Genomic DNA, 19,680 nt, shown 5'->3' on the forward strand with positions numbered 1-19,680 from the left:
TGCTAGGGATCAAAGTGGCAAACTGTGTGGATCAGAAACACATAAATGAGTTTAAATGAGTCCAAAATTTGTCTCAAGAAACTACCTTCATGGACCATCAACAGCCTTTCTTTACCATCACAATCCATAGGATCATCTTCAGAAAGCATGGTATCAAACTTCATGAGCTCTGTCACCCTGTTCTGCATTAGCGATATCCAGTTTACTTTTGCCCAGACTCATCTGGTCAGCTAGCTTTTCAAAATAATTAAACAATGCATAGACATCTCTTTCAACAAACTCCAGGAGAGCTTCTGTACATTTAAACAGCTACCACTGTCTTGGATTTGATCCTTATGGAAACTTCATTAGAGTCCAGAGCATCTGCCCTTTGTTCAGTTCCAATCTTTTAAGCCAATATTCCTTTTCTTGGTACCTTGCTCTTCTTTTTCCCTTTGCAATTCTCTCTCACTGTTTCTTATTACTCACATGACATGCACTCTTTTTCTCCTCTCCCAAATTCAAGTTTTCTCGTTTCCAATTCTCTTTCCTGTTTACTAAAAAACAAAATCTGTTTTATTTCAAGGTTCTTCATCAACAATTGAATTCTAGCTAATTGAAGTGAACTATCAACCTACTACCTCTTCCAACTGTAAGTGCTGCACTACTACATCAATTTAATCTGCTTTCTTAGCCTCAACTTTTAATTCTCGTGCAATTTTGCTGCCAACACTATTAGTCTAACCTTGGTTAATTTTTGAAAATCCAAAGTTGCAACAACTGAGCAGTATTTTGGCTTCATAAGCTTCTCTAAACCCACAAGAAACCTGGCGTTCTTCCTTTTATCCTTGTCTATTATCATGACACCACTTCCAATTTTATGTTATCACGGAGGTTGGAGTAGTGCACGGTCTCTCATTTCACCATTGGTCACAAATGTATATTTAAATATATTTTAACACTTACTGAAGTGGTGAAAGACATACTTTATGTTAGGCCCAGAATAAAGAAAAAATCATTAATTAGGGTTCTTCGATAAACAACAAAACTATTGACTAATTATAAAAGACTTCCTTAATAAAAGTGAAAGCCTCTAAACAGAGCTCAGATAAATATTTATCATTTTAAATACCAGAAACATTCCAATTCCAAGCAAGAAGAAAAACAGACTTTCTCTAGACAAATTAAATTTGCCCAAATACTTGTTAGTTCTTACAGAATAAGCGAATGAGATTCAAAGCGTTCCAGGGGGCCTTTCAGTTAGGCCTGTGGGTATACTTAGGCCATGAGGTACATACGGTTGTCACTAGAATCACTGCAGAGGTAGTTTGTTCAGACATTGATGAGAAGTCATCTTCGACAAGTGTCTCAGGGAGTACAGCTGTTTCAGGTTTTCTGTTCTCACATGGGATTGTCAAGAGGGTTTCTCGGGAAGGTGGCAAAGACTGAGCTGGGTGTCTTACATCTTTATAAGCTATGCCTCAGGTGAACTCCAAACAATATTAAAATAGTCACAACTTACAGCCATAAACTCAAACATGCGACTTCTAAGTCTAGGCTTTTAATTGACTATCTGACTTCCAGCAAACAAATGAAGAAGTTAGGTTAAATCATGTGACTTCTAGTAAATGTCATTTTTTAAAAATGCCCCTTCAGTGACTTTTCTGTTTAAAAAAGGACAGCTTCAGCTATCTCCTCAGCAATTCAAATAAACTAAAGCTCATAATCCTTTAGACATGAGTGTGACAAAAAAAAAATGAATAATGGAAGTTCCTTCTGAACAACAATTCACGCAGGCAGTTTTCACTACTTCACAGAAGTACTAGTGACAATGCCCCTTATATTCTATCAAAAATGGGATTTAAGGCTGTAAGTTAGCTTTAAGATTCCGATGACTGCATTCTTTCCATTTGATGGTAGCCGTAATGTGAAATTGCCAGTGTTACACTGGGGTGGAGAAATTCAGAAATCACAAGATGCCAGGTCATACACCAACAGGTTTGTCTGAAATTGTCAGGTGTTCCTGACGAAGGAGCAGCACTCTGAAGGCCTGTGATCTCAAACAAACCTGTTGGACTATAATGTGGTGCGTGATTTCTGACTCTTTCTACTGGGGAATTACATCCTTGTAAAGCTCTGTGTAAATGCCAATATCTTGCAACAGCAAATACTGATTTGAATTACACAAAGTTCCACTTTTAGAAAAATCCAAGTAGTCTTGAAACAGATTGCCCTGACAAAAAATTCCTAAGCTCCTAATATTCAACCAAGGCTAACCTTGCTTCCTGTTTCCACCCATTCCCTCCCTTCACCTTTTTGATGCTTAACCCACACACAGCCTGGCAAGGTCCCAGTAGCTACACTGACCTGGAAGTTAGGCTTGCCAGCGGGAACATGCAGCGTTCCCCGGACCAGCGGGGGTGGGGTGGCCATGGCAGTGCCTGTCGAGACAGCAGGCTGGGAAGAGAATAGTGAAAAGAAGCACAAATACACATGAGAAAGCTGAGGAACAAAAGGGCACAAAGCAAACATATATTGCTCATTTGAAGAGATATTCTGTTGTAAAAACCCGGATTAACCAGCCTGACAAATAAACAATTAAGGTCAGTTGATCATTTAAAACTCAGCCAACTGCTTATAACACAAATAGGAATTGTACCATCTTCATAGATCCTCAGGGGTATCATCTGGCTCTGGAGGACAACATATACTGTCATCTAATTTTGATACAATCTCCGGTTCCAAATGTAAAACAGTTTACAGTCTTCAGCAGAGTATCACCCAGACTGTATGTAAAAAAATTGATCTTGAGTTAATGAATTCAAGGTTTCTATTAATTTACTCTATTGACAACTAACCCAAGGCCCTGAAGAAGATTCAGGAATGAGCAGGTGTCCAAGAAATCCCTGCTTTGCCTGGTTCAGTTGGTCAGCTCTCTGTGGGCAATGGTCACTCAACAGTGACTCTTAGTTATCAGCCTGAGCGTGAAAAGCCCTCTTCTCACCTAGAGATAAATGTTTTCTTTCAAATAAAAGAAATCAACCAAAAGAAAGTGAGGTTCGTGACTTCAAACTGATGGATGACTCACATCCAAAAGATAGAAAAAGGTCACCGAACAAGTACTTCAACTTTACTCCACCCACTGGATGGTCAAGTCTTAACCACCAGTTGCATCAACTACATGAGTGGTATTGATTCCGGGTAGTGAATAAACAGTAAAAAAAAAAGGAAAATCAGTGGTCAATTTGCATGGGCAGGAAGTTCCCAATCAAATTTTTTCCCCCAAAAATCATGCTGCTTGAGTTACCATGAAGAAAATGCCATCGCTCTCCTCAGTCAGGTATGGAACAATTAAAACACTCCAAATTATCTACAATCATTTTAAACCTCACTGGGAACACAGAAAGCAGAAGGATTCTGTTAATTCAAACAGGATTGGACAGGTGGAGTTTTATTTTAGGTGGTTTTATTTAAGTTTTAGTCAAAGGTGAAACATCTAAATTATGTTGCTTGCAGTATCCACACTGATCTTTTATAATGTAGTCCTTACAACAGGAATGGACAAATTTTTATGGTTTTCGAACAAGATATCTCTTCAAACATTTCATATGCAGCCTAAGCAAGTCATGGTAAAGTTCATAACAGTAGCATAGAGGAAGAGAACTAAGTTGAGCGATTAACCATTTGAACAGAGCGCCCTCTGGGCTTTTACATTAGGTGCTCCACAATGTAAAATGCAAGAAGTTTAAGCCTCCTCTAAGATTCAGAAGCAGAGAATTTCCCATTTCCCTCACCTTTCACAAGTTCTCTACTTTTTCTCCACTGGTCTTCTGAAAATTCTGAGCCTTTAAGGGGTACTAGGTATAAGGACAATAAACATGCAGCAGCCATTCTGACATAGTGTGCCTCGGCATCCAGAACTGCCACGTTATAGCATTAAAACTGAGCCTAACCTGTCCTCATTTATTTCTTATCCTGGTTGGGGTGAGGAGGGCAGCCATCAGGTGTAGGAGCCTTGATCGATCATCTAACTGTAATGTGAGGGGCATCCAAACTATTTTGCAGGATCACCCCCTTATTTCCATCAACACCATTCCAGATAAGATCAACTCAATGAACCGAGGCCAGAAATCTATCACAGGACATTCACGCCTGTACAGATGGCCATATCTCTTAACAACAACTCTTCGAGTGGCTGCATTTACGTTTCAAAGGTAGCGATTTATGCTGAGATTTTTGCTAGGCAGGAGCATTGAGTATTTTGTGATCAAGACGAACAGAAGCTTGAGAGGCTAAAAAGCATGCTCCTTCCTCCTATTCCTGCATCCCCACACTGCAGCTGCATTGTGCTGTTCTGTATGGTATAAAGCAGCTGCAATACCAAGGCGTGGCTGCTAGGGGGCAGCTAAGCACCAGCATTGAATCCAATCCTGCAGGTGGACCAATCCACCCCCGAACTTGATCCTGGAGAGATTATCCAAGAAGCAAGCATCATAGAGATCTCTGCAAGTGTGTCTCCTCAAAATAAGGAAGGTTGGTTCTTCTGTGATAAACAGATATATTACAAGGTGCAATAAGACATTAGAATTGAAACAAAAGAATCTAGAATCTGGAAATACATTTCAAATCTATGGTCTGCAATAAGGCAGGGTGGAAGAATCATATTATTGCTTCTATTAACAGGCCACGTATGCCCCTTCAGAATCCTATTTAAGGACGGCCAATTAAACTGACCTTCCAGAGTTCATCACACCATGTAGGCTGTGATGACAGAAGATAAATTATTTGTCTTTTCTACATTGACTATTTTTAGGAGTGAATTTACTTACTCATTGTGGCCCCAAACTTTAGCATAGACAACTGCTTCCAGAAATTCAACCAAGGAAGGCATCACAATCCAATTTTATTAAACCCGGTCACGCATATTTCCCATCAGAAATCATCGGATAGTAACCACACAGATGCAAGCTGGGGTAGCAGGAGGAGACAGTACCATGGCTAATTTTCTATGGTTGGTCTGCTATTGAATATAAAGCACTCAGGGAAAACAGAAGATCAATGCAGTGACCAAACCAAGATTGGTTAATTTGTGGCGCACTCTGAAGTGTCACATTACAGTTAATAACCAATGGCATTTCACATTAGGCACAAGCAAAAATCAGGAGGACATAAGCATAGAAAACCTTCATTTAACAAACCAAGACTGAAATTAGAGACGAAATAGAAATAAGAAAGGCCAGCCTTTAACATTCCTTTAATGTAGTTTAAAACCTAAAGGAACTAGGATTGGTGGGGGGTGGAGAGCACATGTGTGATCATAGTTTTAAATTCAGGACCACAATATTCATTGAACAAAAATGAACAAATTATACAAACCCACCTAACAAGCAACTGAGGCTTTCCAAAGGGAAAGGGAATTGGATCTTTCTCTTGGCTGTGGGAAAGGACAGGTGAGTGGCATTGATGAATTGCCCTTTCAGAAGGCCAGCGCAGACACATGGGTCAAAGTATTCTTCGATGCTGCAATCACTCTGTTACAAACAACCTATATCATATTGCATTACATAGAACATACAGCACAGAAGCACACTCGGATCAAATCTTTGTCTGCTTTGGTGTCTATACTCTATGTGGATTATCAATTACACTATCTACAGCATTCCAGCCTTTTAGGTATCTTTCTGTTCCCTTCTCCTTACTGTACTTGTCCAGTTTTCTTCTGGAAGAATTTAAGCTACTTACTAAACAGCAAACTCCATATTTGTGGAAGCCACATACAGCTACTCCAGGTTCTTTTAGCTATTGCACATGGCTGTGTTTTAATGCTTTTCTTGGCTTGTGCTGTGTTAACAAATATTCCCATTGTATTCAGTGACAGCATTTAAAAACATGGCATCAATGGGAGGGACAGGAGAGAGGAGAACAACAGAACTGATACCTTCGGGATGGTAGCTTCCTTTTGAATTTGGCTCTGTCGAAGTTTCTTGAGTAGGACGAGTTTGGCTTCCTCCAGCCGTAGCTCTTCCTTTAACTGCTTAATCATTCTCTCTCGCTCCTCTGGTGTGCTCTTCTGAAAGGAAAGGTCCAGTATTAAAGAAAAGTAACCTGTCAATTCTCTTCCATCTCCTCCCACCCTTGTCCACTCTTGTAAAGGCAAATTGACCTGTTCCATACGCATTAGTCAATTTGGCGAAGCAGCTGATGAGCAAGCTGAATTGGTCACATATTTTGGTACATTTGCACTTTGGTTCCTTGTAGCACGCAACACTTCCAGCTAGAAAGTCTAGAAAAGATGATTTTCTCAGACTATGCCAGTGTTTGACCTCTGGTCAATAGCTGCTCACTATGGCTCTGCTGAAACAGGATAACACCTTACCTCTTAACCCTACACTTATCTGGCTTCACTATATTGGAATATGCTTTCACAGGTGCCAGGCTACCATTTTGAGCTTTCCATTCGCATCAATCTTCTAGACCAGATTCTTCAAGCTATTTGGCCACTGGGGAATCAATGATATCTGCCCCCATCTGCATTCAATGTCTGCACAATATAGGTTTTCCAGTACTGGGCATTTGATGACAAGGGGTTGAATCCCATTTCCAATCCCAGGCATTGATATGAACCACGAGATTCTGAGTTACCCAGTACAAGTTAGGAACTGAATGCTCAGCAATTCCAGTGTTCAGCACTGCATGAGCCATGATTTGATTTGCTTTTGAGAAACAGTAAAAAGGAGGGTGCCGCATTTAAACAAAATATAAATTTTATTATAGAATGTCAAAAACAAAGGAAATAACAGAAGAAGGAACGAGGCAAAAATGATGATAAACAGATTTAATAATGTTTCTAAAAGGTGAATGTTGAAATGCAAATGGATAAGCTGCAAAGTGCTAACAATTCCAAAAAGTGTTTTCTTCTTTGAACCAAGGCTTTCTAGCAGAAACTGTATTTGGGAAAGAACTAGAATATTATATGGAATCCATGAATGGCATGGGAATGAAAGTAAAGTTACATTTGTTACAAAATTATATTAACAGTATGAACAAAACAAACTATAACAAGGAAGCAGAATCAAAGCATTGCAGAAAGCCAGCTGACCAAATGTTCCCAATCTCTTTCTTTGAAATTGCTATTCAGTTCATCTCAGGAGCTTTAAAAAAAAATTGTATGTAAACACTAGTTTTTAAAATTAAACTAAAATTATTGGTTTTGATGATTGTTCCGCCTCACCATAATATCATCTCTATTTGCGTTTCTTCCCGGTTCCTTTGAGAGCCCGTTCATCCTGGGACTTGAGGCTTCATTGTCAGAGAGGATGATGATGTCTGGTGATGGTGCACGCTTTCCCTTCTTCATTTCACTGCAAGAGATTGGGCTAGAGATTGAACAAGGCAGGAGAAGGTATTGGAAATGGTACAGTCCAAGCATTTAAGTCTCCAGGCAGGGAGTACAATGTTTTGCCTCATGTCAAAATAACCCAAGATGCTTTACATAAGGTGCCCCCTCTCCATTACAAAATACAGCTGAGAGAGAAAGGTGAACTTGACCCAACTAGTCCATGCTGATGTCGGTACTCCAACATGCTATGCCGCTCAACTACTGCCAAATCAGCAAGCTCTACATTTCTACTATACTCGAGGTAACAAAGTTGCTCCCAAAATTTTTATATGGTTTATGTAATCCTTATGGTTTTATTAGCACAGGGAACTGCTAGTGTCACACCTGTGCTTACAAATACAACCAGAATCATTTGTTCAGCAGGTTGTAATTTTTTTGGGGAGGGGTGGTGATGGCAGTGGAGAAAGACAGTAAGGGTGAGGCAAAAAAAAATACCCATACAGGGTGATGAGAAGGGATTCTTCACAACTGAATTTATGAAGAACAAATGGGCATTTATTGATCCTTGCTTCATCTCACTTCTATTTTGAAAACTATAGAAGTTCTGGCAAACAGTGCATTACTTACCTACCTCATTCTCAGAAACAGCAGCTGTCCCAAACGTATGCCTGACTATTCATACATATAGCTGAGATATCACTGTGTGGAAAGCATAAGGATGGGTACATCACCTGCAGTCCCTTGGAGATCAGTGCAGCTCTGACTATTACTATACTAAGACCTCTTTCTTTTAAAAAAAGTTTGAAAAACTAACTGCCCTTGAAAGTTAAAAACAGGTCCTTGTGCATGTCTACAAGTCGTAGGAATATTATCAATTACTGAGCGAAACAAAAAGTTTTATGTCAACAGCGTATTCACAGGACCCTTGAATGCTGTGGCACATCACTTTTTTTTTGTGCACACTCTACACAGACTGCTCCAGACAATCAATAGGCTCTGGCTGAGAAGATGCCACTCATCAGCTAACAGCAGCATCCTTGCATCTAAGTGACTGGGAGAAAACTTCCTGTATGTTAATTGCACCAGAAAAAAGTTATCACATGACTCAGGCATTTCCCTTGCTCTGTCACATGACCACCCCCAGTGGAACCTATGGCAACAGCCAGCTGAAACTGGTCTGTGACACACTGCCTTCATTTTGTGAAGGGAGGTAGGATGCAGGTAGTGAAACAAAATGGAGCCCATTGAACTGGCAGTAAAAACAACCCTAGAAAGGCAAAAAACAGAATTCCACCAGCTTCACTATCACACCCTCAAGCTTTCTTTTGAAAAGCTCAATTTGAATTTAAGACTCTGCTTGATGTGTACAAAACAAACTTTCTAAAGTCAACTTTTTAAAAAAGGCCTGAAGGTGAGAGATTCAAAAATGTCCTCGCAATTTGTGATCATGCTCATGTGATTATTTTGTGCACATCTCTGGTGTGAAAACATGAATTTTTTGAAACTCTCATTCATCCCATCATTGATAAATGGTGTATCAGACTGAACTATTGATGTGTTTATGACAACTTGACCTTTCGGGTGGTAACAGCAGGGGCTTTTCAGCAAGCAATTAGGAAATTCCACATGGAGGAGGTTTTAGACATGGTCGGTAGCAAAGGCCATGGGTTGCTCTGCTGTTGGTGCAAAAACTGAGAACCCAAGTATGTTTTTGTAAGTTGAAGTTTAGGATAAAGCTCTCAAAGTTTATTTTATTAAACATAATTAAACCCAATCTAGTCCCACCTGTCAGCGCCCGGCCCATATCCCTCCAAACCCTTCCTATTCATATACCCATCCAAATGCCTCTTAAATGTTGCAATTGTACCAGCCTCCACTACATTGTGGGCGGCACGGTGGCACAGTGGTTAGCACTGTTGCCTCACAGCGCCGGAGACCCGGGTTCAATTCCCACCTCAGGCGACTGACTGTGTGGAGTTTGCACAGTCTGCAATTTTGGAATGGAAAAATGAACACTGGCCTTGTCCATGGTAGCTGTATCATACTTCTTCTTGGAAAAATATATTTTTTGTGCAATACCTATTTGGAACAGACATTCATTGCTAATGCAAGTAGTTACCATCTTGGTAAGAACCAGCTCAAATACCTTCCCCTTCAGACATCTACACAACATAGAACAACAGGAAAACTATTTTAATTACACTAGTAATTATTTGTGAACAGTAACAGTTTACTTTAATTAGTGCTAAACTCTTGCAAAGGTTTATTTTACAGTTGAATGTACAAGGCAGCCCAACTCCATGCTGAACCCATATTCCACCATGCCACCTTGCATTATGACACAGCAACTCTCCTACAGAACATGAGGACTCTCCCATATTAGCAAATCCCTAGTCCATTGTACTGTCTAAAATACATCTCAAAATTTGTAAACATGGGACATCAAGAGGACACATGATTGAACTAGGAAATGAGGAAGCCAGCTGGAGAATCCAGCTTTTTGACCTAACATATTGAATTCATTATGAAGTTGCCCAAGTCACAGATCTTTAGAACTTACAGCATGGCAATGATTGCAAAATGCATGGACAAACTAGCCAATGCAACATGGAGATCCTTCTTTAGGTTGAAATGTCTTATTTTTGAATATTCAGGAAATGTTGATGATGCTCTTCCTGATGTAGATTATAAACATCCTGTTTAATTGTTACAAACTGCTCCATTAGCAGCATGTGAAATGTACGGTATGTGCACCAAGGCACAAGTCTTGGCACCAATGGTTAAAGCTGCACACAAATATACAATTTGCATCATGGAAAAGGACAAATACTTTGTCAACATCCAAGCAGTGAGACTTTCTCCATTAGAAGAAAAATATTCACCACAGTTCTTTGTCTCCCATTGTCCCTTTTTCGGGTTGTCTATTTCTATTTGCCTCCATAAACACCCATGGTCCAATGATTTGAGGGAAAACCAGGTGCAGCCTCATATAAAAGCATCATATAATGCAATAACATCAATGTATCAGAATGTTTTCATATTGCTAAATACTTAGCATGTATCTTCTAATAAATTCAACTAAACCAATATTTGAGAAGCAGCAAGTGGGAAACAACCCAGAAGCAGGAGTTGGATTTTGGTCTTTCAAATTTATTCTGCCATTCTATTGTGCTTGAAGGGCTTCATTTTCATAGAATCCCTACACTGTGAAAATAGTCATTCAGCCCAACTCGTCCACACTGACTCTTCAAAGAGCATCCCATCCTGACTCACCTCCCACCCCCCCCACCCCACTCTATCGCTATAACCCTGCATTTCCCACGGCTGATCCATCTAATCTATATATCTTTGGACAATGGGCGGAAAGCAGAGCACCCGGAGGAAACCTTTGCAGACATAGGGAGAATGTGCAAACTCCACACACACAGTTGTCCAATGTTGGAATTGAACACGGCTCTCTAGTGTTGGGAGGCACCAGTGCTAAAAGTGAACCACCATGCTGCCCTGGTGGTTGCAAGTCAGGGACTCTGGAGAGTGGCGGAGATGTTTTATACCTTCAGGAATGCTTTGAGGACATCTCTAAAGCATGCAACATGTCCTCAGCAATCATCAAACAGGGCTTATCAGTGACCTTAATTGAAAATTTCAAAACTGATAGATACATCTTTCCATAACACAAGCTGAAAGGGTGGCAGCACCAAGGCATAAGATGAAGGACTTATGCCCGAAATGTTGATTCTCCTGCTCTTCGGATGCTGCCTCACCTGCTGTGTTTTTCCAGCACCACACTCTCGCCAAAAGATACATCAGCCATGATTTAATTAAATGATGGAACAGGCTTAAGGGGATCCTAAGAAGAGATAGCTAGAGAGACAGCGGATACATTGGTTGTAATTTTCCAAGCATCCTGGGATTCTGGAAAAGAATTAGAGGACTGCAAAACTGATAATGTGACACCCTTTTTCAAAAAGGTCGAGAGGCTAAAAGTGGGTAACTATAGACTGATTACACTAACATCTATTGTTGGAAATGTACTAGACTCTGTTAAAGAAGTAACAGTAAAACATTTGGAAAAGCAATTGAATCATGAAGAGTCAACACGGCTTCATGAAATGGAATGTGTGTCTGACCAATTGATTAGAGGTCAATCGACTAGAGGGGAACCAATGGATATGCTGTATTTGGTTTTCCAGAAGGTGCTCAATAAAGTACCTCACAAAAGGTTACATACTAAGGGCCCACCACATTGGAGGCAGTATATTGGCATGGATGACTGATTCAGAACCTTCACCACCAAGCCACAGAATCCATTTGCATCGTAACTTCCGAAATCCAAAATGTTCCAACATAAAGTACTTACCTGAAGGCACTGCTGAAATGCAGGAAACCTGGCAATTTGCACAAGATCCCACAAACAGCACCGATGATTCAGATAAGTGAAGACATTAAATATTGGTGCACGACATGGAAGAATTCCTCTGCTCTTATTTTTTTGTAAAGTGCCATGGGATCTTTTGTACACATCTGAGGGTGCTGATTACATTTAATATTGCATTTTAAAGACAGCACCTAAATTCCTCTGTGAATGTCATACCATGCCCCTCTCCCCTTCTTTAAAAGCTAACTCTGCAACTGCCCCTCCATATGTACCTTCAATTGCCTCATTTAAATACTCTGACTCTCTTTCTCTCCCTCCTCTCTCTGCTTATCCCTTCACGGGAAATATTTTTGGATGTCGAATTGTTGAAAACAGCCCTGTGGAAACATAACTTGGGGTACTGTTTTCAATTTGTCACAGTGCACTAAGGGTAACATAACCCTCACTCTCTGAAATCAGGTTCAAGTACAACCTGATAAAATTTCGAGGGGGTTTCTGGGCAATTTATTCAAGGGACTATCAAATCACTCATTTCAAAGACGAACGCTCCACATGATTTGCTCAAATATGTGCCGATGTGTTAACATTTGCAATTGAGCAGTTATTCAATTTTACGACGTTTCTATTACTGTTTCAAAGGTGTCCATCAGCAGACACTGCTTAAATCAGGTATCTCGATTCCAATGCTCAGAACTGTCCAAGTGTACGTGACAATTATTTGAAAGGGTTAAAACGTTTGTAATAGAAATCAGGATGGATTTAAGATAATTGGCAAAAGTGTTAGAGCAGGTGGACAGAATGAAGAACACGGCAAGGTAATGTATGTAAATTGGTCAAAGGGTAACGAACACGAGCAGAATGACTTCTTCCAGAGTTGTTTATGAACTTATAGAAGCTGCTAATTCCAGTGCTATGTTACTAACATTCTTGAATTTTTGACTTATTAAATCCACTAATTGACAAACACAAAGTCTTATTTGGAGCCCTTGTTTCAACAGTCCAGGCAGAAAATAGCTGCTGGGATACCTTGCAATATGCTAGAGGACAGCACTACATCACAAAAAAAAACTAGAAAAACATAACGTCTTTCTTAACTATTGAAACAGAGCCACATGCAAGTGTTTAAAACAACTCAAAAGGGACGGTCAACGTACTTAAGCCTCTCTCTCCATTAAATTATTAAATTCAAACAGTGTCTTTCATGGAGCTCAGGGCTCAGTTAAGAGAGTCACCCAGGTGTTGATAAGAAACTTGGACTGGACTGCGTCAAGTTGTCAACAAAAATTCATGCTTTCAATTGGAATTATGCAATTCCTACTGCGACGTAATTGCCTGAGGGCATTATCACGAGAGATTGGGGTTGCTTAGGATGCTCTCCACAATGTTTGCTGATGTTCATGCTTGCCCAATGCAGTCACTGAAAGCAAAGCAGCAGAAAGGTGCTGGAACCCACTGACGTTGTTAACTGGATTCCAAACCAGGCATCGAAGGACAAAAAGCTAGACCAAACTAGCAAAGCCTTTCCTTGATGTTAATGCTGAACTCAGTAAATAAACCAATGCCTGATTTTTACTCATTCTTCTTAATTGATGATTTAAATCAACCTGTTCAGCTATGTTGTGACACGTCTGGAGCACAGGTAGGACTTGAGCCTGGATCTCCTGCCTCAGAGATAGGGACACTATCACAATTCCATAAGAGAATATCTCCATCCCACTTTATACCATTTTGATAAACCAAACAAAAAAGCAATAACCCTATGTTAAACTAAGTTATACCAAATTCATCATGTTATAGTCCTTTAAACAGAGCAGCCCTCTTTGCACTATTTTGATAAACTGATTAAAAACAATGATGGACAGACTTGTGGCACAGTGATAATGTCCCTACCTGTGCACAGCAACTCACAAACACTTTCATCATGAAGGATAAGGGCAGCGGATACATGGGATCTGCAAGTTCCCCTCCAAGTCACTCACTGTGTTGACTTGGATATATATCAATGTTCCTTCAGTGCTGCTGGGTCAAAATCCTGGAATTCTCTCTCTCAGGGCATTGTGGCTCAGCCTACAGCACATAAACTGCAGCAGTTCAAGAAGGCAGTGCTATCCATGTCCCTAGAGCGATGAAGAAAGGACAGGAGGCCTGGGTTCATGTCCGCACAAGTTGTTTAAAAAGATTGCTTTTTATTATTGCTAACGAGTTAATGAAACAAACTTCATTTATTAACATCCCTCTGTGAAGTGTCCTGGGTTCTATCATAGCATAGATGTCACATAAACGCAGATGTCTAGATTGAGGGGAGATAGGCAATCAGTTGAATAGACTATCCAGTAATAACAATCAATCAATGCCTTTTGTGGAGGGGCATGTGGGAGGGGTGGGAGGGGCATGTGGGAGGGGTGGGAGGGGCATGTGGGAGGGGAGGGTGCATGGGTGAGAGTGTGGCAAAGTAGTGATGGAGGGGGTGCAGATAATAATGAACTGGAGATAACAAAGAATTTGGAGGAAACAAAGGGGAGGAGAACTGAGAAGAAAGTTCAGAGTTCCAATACACAATAGACTCTTGCAACATGATGCCAGATTTTACAGATGCACTTTACTCATAACTTCAGCCCCTCTTCATTTTCAGATTTGCAAGGATAATTTGAAGCAGCTATGATTGTTGTGAACGGTTCAAGAATAGTTTTCCGTTACTAGACTTTGTAATGACGCCTGTGGATTGTGTCTGGAAAACTAGGTGACATGATTGTATGGTAACTATCCTCTCACTACAACAGATGTCCAGTAAGAACAAACTCCTCCCAACTTCAAAACCCTGGTGTTAGTGAAATTGCAACGTTAAAAATAAAATAAAACATTTGATTTTCTCTCATTTGCACCACTAGCCACTGATACACAGTGATAAGAGTGCCAAGAAAAGTCTTTCCATGTGGAGAGATTCCACTTTGTCATGCATGCTTAGTCGTATAGTTCAGGTGATTGAAAACTAAAAAGGCACTTACTTGCACAATGCCCATCCCATCCTCAAATACTGCAAAAACATTTTACATGAAATGAATTACTCTGCAAAAGCTAAGCAAACTTAACAACTATTTTGTGTACAGGAAATCGAAGTACTATCCTCAAGTACCATCAGCCTCAAGAATCCATTTTCCACTTATTTAAAATGCGCAAGCACAGATAATAAGTCTATTCGACAGGAGGTGTCATAACTGATCTTGTCACAACAAAAACTTACATTGTTGTTATGAAGTTGAAGGCGTGTATATACCTTTAAGAGAGAGTGAATGCTGCTTTGCACTGAGTGTTTCCAACCACCTCACATATGACTAGCTAGCAGGCTCAGAATGTACTGGAGAATTGAAAATATGTAACATTTGGCTGTGAAACAGATACCTAAGTTAATTGCTATTTTGACAACAATTCGAATTTAACCAATTTAAATTATGCCCCGGGATACTGAAACCCAATTGATTTTGAATTTATTGATTTTGCCAATCTCGAACAAATGAGATGATCTATGTTTGGGGTATTTAAAAGCAGCAGGCATTTAGAAAGTTAGACAAAGAGTAACTGCCACCGAGAGACAATACCATTCAAAACACTCTCTATTAAAGGTACCTTTTCATATGAAACATCTTTACAGGAAAAGACAGAAGACGACCCAGGGAGACCTTCAGCCAAAAGGAGGACGACACCGGAGACGACAGCTGGTGTGTGATTTTGAAATTAAGTTGATGTAATTTTAATACTTGTTTTTATTGGAACGTTATTATAAAGAGTTGGAGGCAGATACAATTAAGAGAAAGGGGGACTTGGAGTTTTGGATAGCTGTTGTTTAATATTCACTTGTAGAGTTAAGGAATAAATTGATATTATTTTTCTTTAAATGGTGGAATTTGGGAGCTCTCGGTCACTCATACTTTAACAGAATATGAGGCGCGGTGAGCTTTTCTAGGTGTTTCTTTTAATTAGCAGAAGAGTTCAACACTGTGTCATAACACTGTATATAACTTTTCACAACTTAAGGATATCCCAAAATATTTTAAAGCCACATGAAGACAATTACATGCTTCTGAAGTGTAGCCATTGCTGTGATGAAGAAAATGTAGTGGTCAATTTGTACGTAAGCGCACTCCACAAACAAACACCATAATAATGATCAGAGTAACTACCTTTGGTAATCAAGTGACATACATTGGCCCAAGATAAAGGAAGCACTTCTGGTCAGTGCCATGGGACCTTTAGGTTCACCTGGGGGTACAAAAAGGCCGCTGTTTAAAACTCTTCATCCCTGAAGTGTGAGTGAGAGATTGCGCATAGGGACATGGCAGTATGCAGAGAGGAGAGATTCATACCTTTTATCAAAAGCATGTGATAAAAGATTTTCTTCTTAGAGCTCTTACATGGATTTAAGGGACTGGATTCTGTGTGCATCAGATCAAACCCAGTTCGAACAGTGATAATCTTTGTATTTTTGGCTTCTCCCTAGGCTGCAAGGATTGACAATCAGAATGCCTCACCAGTATTGCTCTATTATGTAGCTCAGTGAGAGAGCTGCTGGATACCACTGACCATTCCAAACTTTTGTGTCACTGCCACGTTGGCAGTCAAAGCAGTTAATGGAGTTAATGCAATTGGAATCTGAATATATACAAGTCATTCGCACACAACCACACACATTTCTGTTTCAATTCATCTTTCAAAGTCTTTAAGTTGGGGATCCTCTAATCATGTTTCTGTAATGAAGATAGACTTACTCAGAATTTTAGTGGACAGGGGAAACAATTATATGACGAGGCAAGTCTAACACAATAGTAGCCCGATTGATCCATCATGCTGCATTCACTTTAACTCAGATGCATGCATTGTGCTTCAAAAAAGCAAACTATTTTAGTGTAGTTCACCCTTCAAAATGAAACAGCTCGATAGTTTCAAATCAGTTTGTAATTCATATTATTTTTGGATCATGAACATTACTCCCAATGTTCCCTCAACAGGAGCTCAACTTTAGCAACTCTATAGAGTCATCATATAAATTTATAGCTCTTGTTGAAATTTGTGGACACAGGCAGCTCATCAATGTCAGTGAACAATGCAATGACCCAGTAGAGAATGAGACCTGAAATGGTTGGGGGTGGGGCAGTGGATTGCAAGGGAAGGCTCCTCCTGGGATAGAAAACTTCAGTTTTTTAAACTGGAAGGATCCAATTCGTGAAGAGCAAATAAAACGATTCAATGACTAACCAAATACTTACAGTTTGTAAACTTTGAGAAATGACATTGGAAAACTATTCCAAAGGATAAAACACAATTAGTCATTCTAAAAGCTAGTTCCTCTTTTTTTAGTTGAAATTCTTCAGTCCACATGACAGCTAAAGTGTAAAAATATAACCGGCTATAGAAATGACAAGAAGTGGTTAAGCACAGCCCTCTTTCATTAATCAAAATAATTTATATTGTTGATGCCTAATCTGAGGGTCCAGATTTTCCTTATTCCACATCACCAGAAATGTGTAATTCTTAATATGCCCATATTTTACAATTCATAATTTCACCCTCAATGACACCTGCCATTTTATACTATTTCGGAATATCAGGCATCTTTAATGAGCAAAGTATAGGTATAAGTTGGATTAGAGGTCAATATAGAAATGCATGAACGACTGTGGTTAGATTCAGTATTCCTAGCTTGAGGGCATTAGCAGGGGTACGTGGGGGTTTCATGTTGAGAAGTAGTAGATTGTTTGAGTGGATTACTTATTCGCCACAAACTTTCAGATGATTTGGAGACGCTGTGTTGGACTGGGGTGGACAAAGTTAAAAATCTCGACACCAGGTTATAGTCCATTTGGTTTATTTGGAAGCACTAGCTTTTGGAGCACTGCTCCTTCAGGTGGTTCTCCACAACCACCTGATGAAGGAGCGGTGCTCCGTAAGCTAGTGTTTCCAAATAAACCTATTGGACTATAACCTGGTGTTGTGTGATTTTTAACTTTGTACTGACGTCTCTTACAACGAATCTCAGCATAAAACTTAATGTACAGAGGAAGTATGGATTGCCTGGCCATTAGAAGGTTAAGTAATGATTTGTTCACAGCTTTCAAAATGCTAAGGAGACCATATGGGGTTAGTAGAAATTATTTCTGCTGGTTGGGACTGTTCAGGAATAAGGGACATCAAGTAGATATTTCAGGAGTGAAGTGGCGACAACATCTATTACAAAGGGCTGGAGAAATTTCAAATTTAGATTTAAAATGAACAATTAATCTGAGTGACAGACTTTTGCCAATCAAAACTATTGAGAGATATGGAGCAAAGGATTATGGGTTGTGGATTAGCCATAATTTCATTAAGAGATGGACCAGGCTTGTGGAATTAAATGACCCACTCATGTTCCTATGCTCTTAAGAAAGATGAACAGGAGAAACATTAATCAGGGTTTTCACACCCCAATGCTGCTCAATGCTGAAAAGTATTTTGTATAAACTGATTAGTAAAGAAGGCATTTGCAACTGGAAAACAAATTGCAAATTAGCTGGGATAGGAGGGAATTAAGAATTTTACTCTTGGCTCCTGGAGCTTTATTCCAATGTGCTCCTGAGTCTGAAATGCCTTCCTCCAGATTTTATCTTTGATGAACCCTGAAAGGCCACTGAACTGAAGGGATTCTGCTTCTCCTTCTCCAGTTGTTGCTAACCTGCTGAGTATTTCCAACATTTTTGAGTTTATATTTATATTTCATCAGCAGCATTTTGCTTTGACCTTCAATTGGAAATGGGAAAGAACACAAGCAAATAAAGAATCCTTGAATAAGCTCATTCACCAGAGGAAGTTATTCCATCTCTCAAATATACAATAAAATTTTCTCCCTCTGCTGACTTTCTCTCCTCACTCCATACTCTTTTACAGACACTAATGTCAATGTGATGGCAGTGTGACAGACCTTTGATACTGCAAACAGTTTACCCTGAGCCAGATATTCCTGAGCCAGATATTCCTGAGCCTTACATCTGCATTTCACCAGTTATCAATGGTGAATGATGAGCAATAGGACCTGTAACTCCATTTCACAAACCGTAGGACTGTTTTCTATATTATTCCCAGTTGACAGCATTTAACTCTGCATAGAAAATCATCTTGGCTGAAATCGACATGGTTCAATTACACATTGAACACAACTACAAAGTACAACTATTCCTATTACATTTGATCCCCTTATCTTCAAAGGTCACCTTGAGTTCCCATCATTCTTCACTGGAGAAATCAACAGTAAATTGTTTCTAACTTTTTATTTGATATTGAGATATGTAACAGTATTAGGTGATTTAACCCTTGAAAAGATCTGTGATGTAACTCCAAATACACAGATTTAAAATAAAGGTGTTTCCTATTTCACTCCTGAAATAACTCTCTTTGCGGACTATGCCACGCCCTGGTTCCTAGAAGACCGTTCAATTAGTGGAAAATTTCTCTCTAGCTATCCTCTCCATTCCCTTTAATGTATGGCAGCAGAGCAGAGACACAGCTGACCGTAGGAACAGGAATAGACCATTCAGCTCATCAAGCCTGCCCCACACACCACTTGTAGTCAGAAGTCTATCCAACCCCATCGTAAACACACAAAGCCTGAGCCTCCTATTCCCTCTATGGTAAAGAATTCCAAAATGTTCCTAACCCTTTGAGCCGGAAGAAATTTCTCATCTCTGATCAAAATGGCACCTCCCTTGCTTTTAAACTGCGACACCCCACCCCTAGTTTTAGACATCCTAACCAGGGAAACACCTTACCTACATCTATCTCGAAGTATTTTGTAGGTTTCAACAAAATGACCTCTCATCCTTCAAAAGCTCTACAGAATACAGGCAGAGTTTGACCCGATTTTTGAAGTTCTTTTACCAGCTTATCAGGAAGCTTTGTCTAGTTATTTTTTCTTGAAGACCAGCATTTGTTACCTTCCATTAAATTGCTTTTTGACAGA

General features: G+C 39.7%; 1 protein-coding gene across 12 annotated transcripts in view; it reads right to left on the minus strand.

Annotated features, from left to right (window-relative positions):
- gatad2ab (GATA zinc finger domain containing 2Ab) overlaps nt 1-19,680 on the minus strand; it is a 147,947-nt gene that overhangs the window by 35,977 nt on the left and 92,290 nt on the right. For 4 of the 12 annotated variants that reach the window (XM_072594367.1, XM_072594365.1, XM_072594361.1 and 1 more), the window contains 3 exons: nt 7,211-7,355; nt 5,918-6,049; nt 2,347-2,436 (listed from right to left, as the gene is read on the minus strand). In XM_072594367.1, coding sequence (XP_072450468.1) covers nt 2,347-2,436; nt 5,918-6,049; nt 7,211-7,355 — 367 coding nt within the window. The remainder of the gene's footprint in view (nt 1-2,346; nt 2,437-5,917; nt 6,050-7,210; nt 7,356-19,680) is intronic. The other 8 variants (XM_072594366.1, XM_072594363.1, XM_072594372.1 and 5 more) reach the window with 6 other exon arrangements.

Source organism: Chiloscyllium punctatum, chromosome 24, assembly GCF_047496795.1.
Source record: "Chiloscyllium punctatum isolate Juve2018m chromosome 24, sChiPun1.3, whole genome shotgun sequence".
Taxonomy (NCBI): Eukaryota; Metazoa; Chordata; class Chondrichthyes; order Orectolobiformes; family Hemiscylliidae; genus Chiloscyllium; species Chiloscyllium punctatum.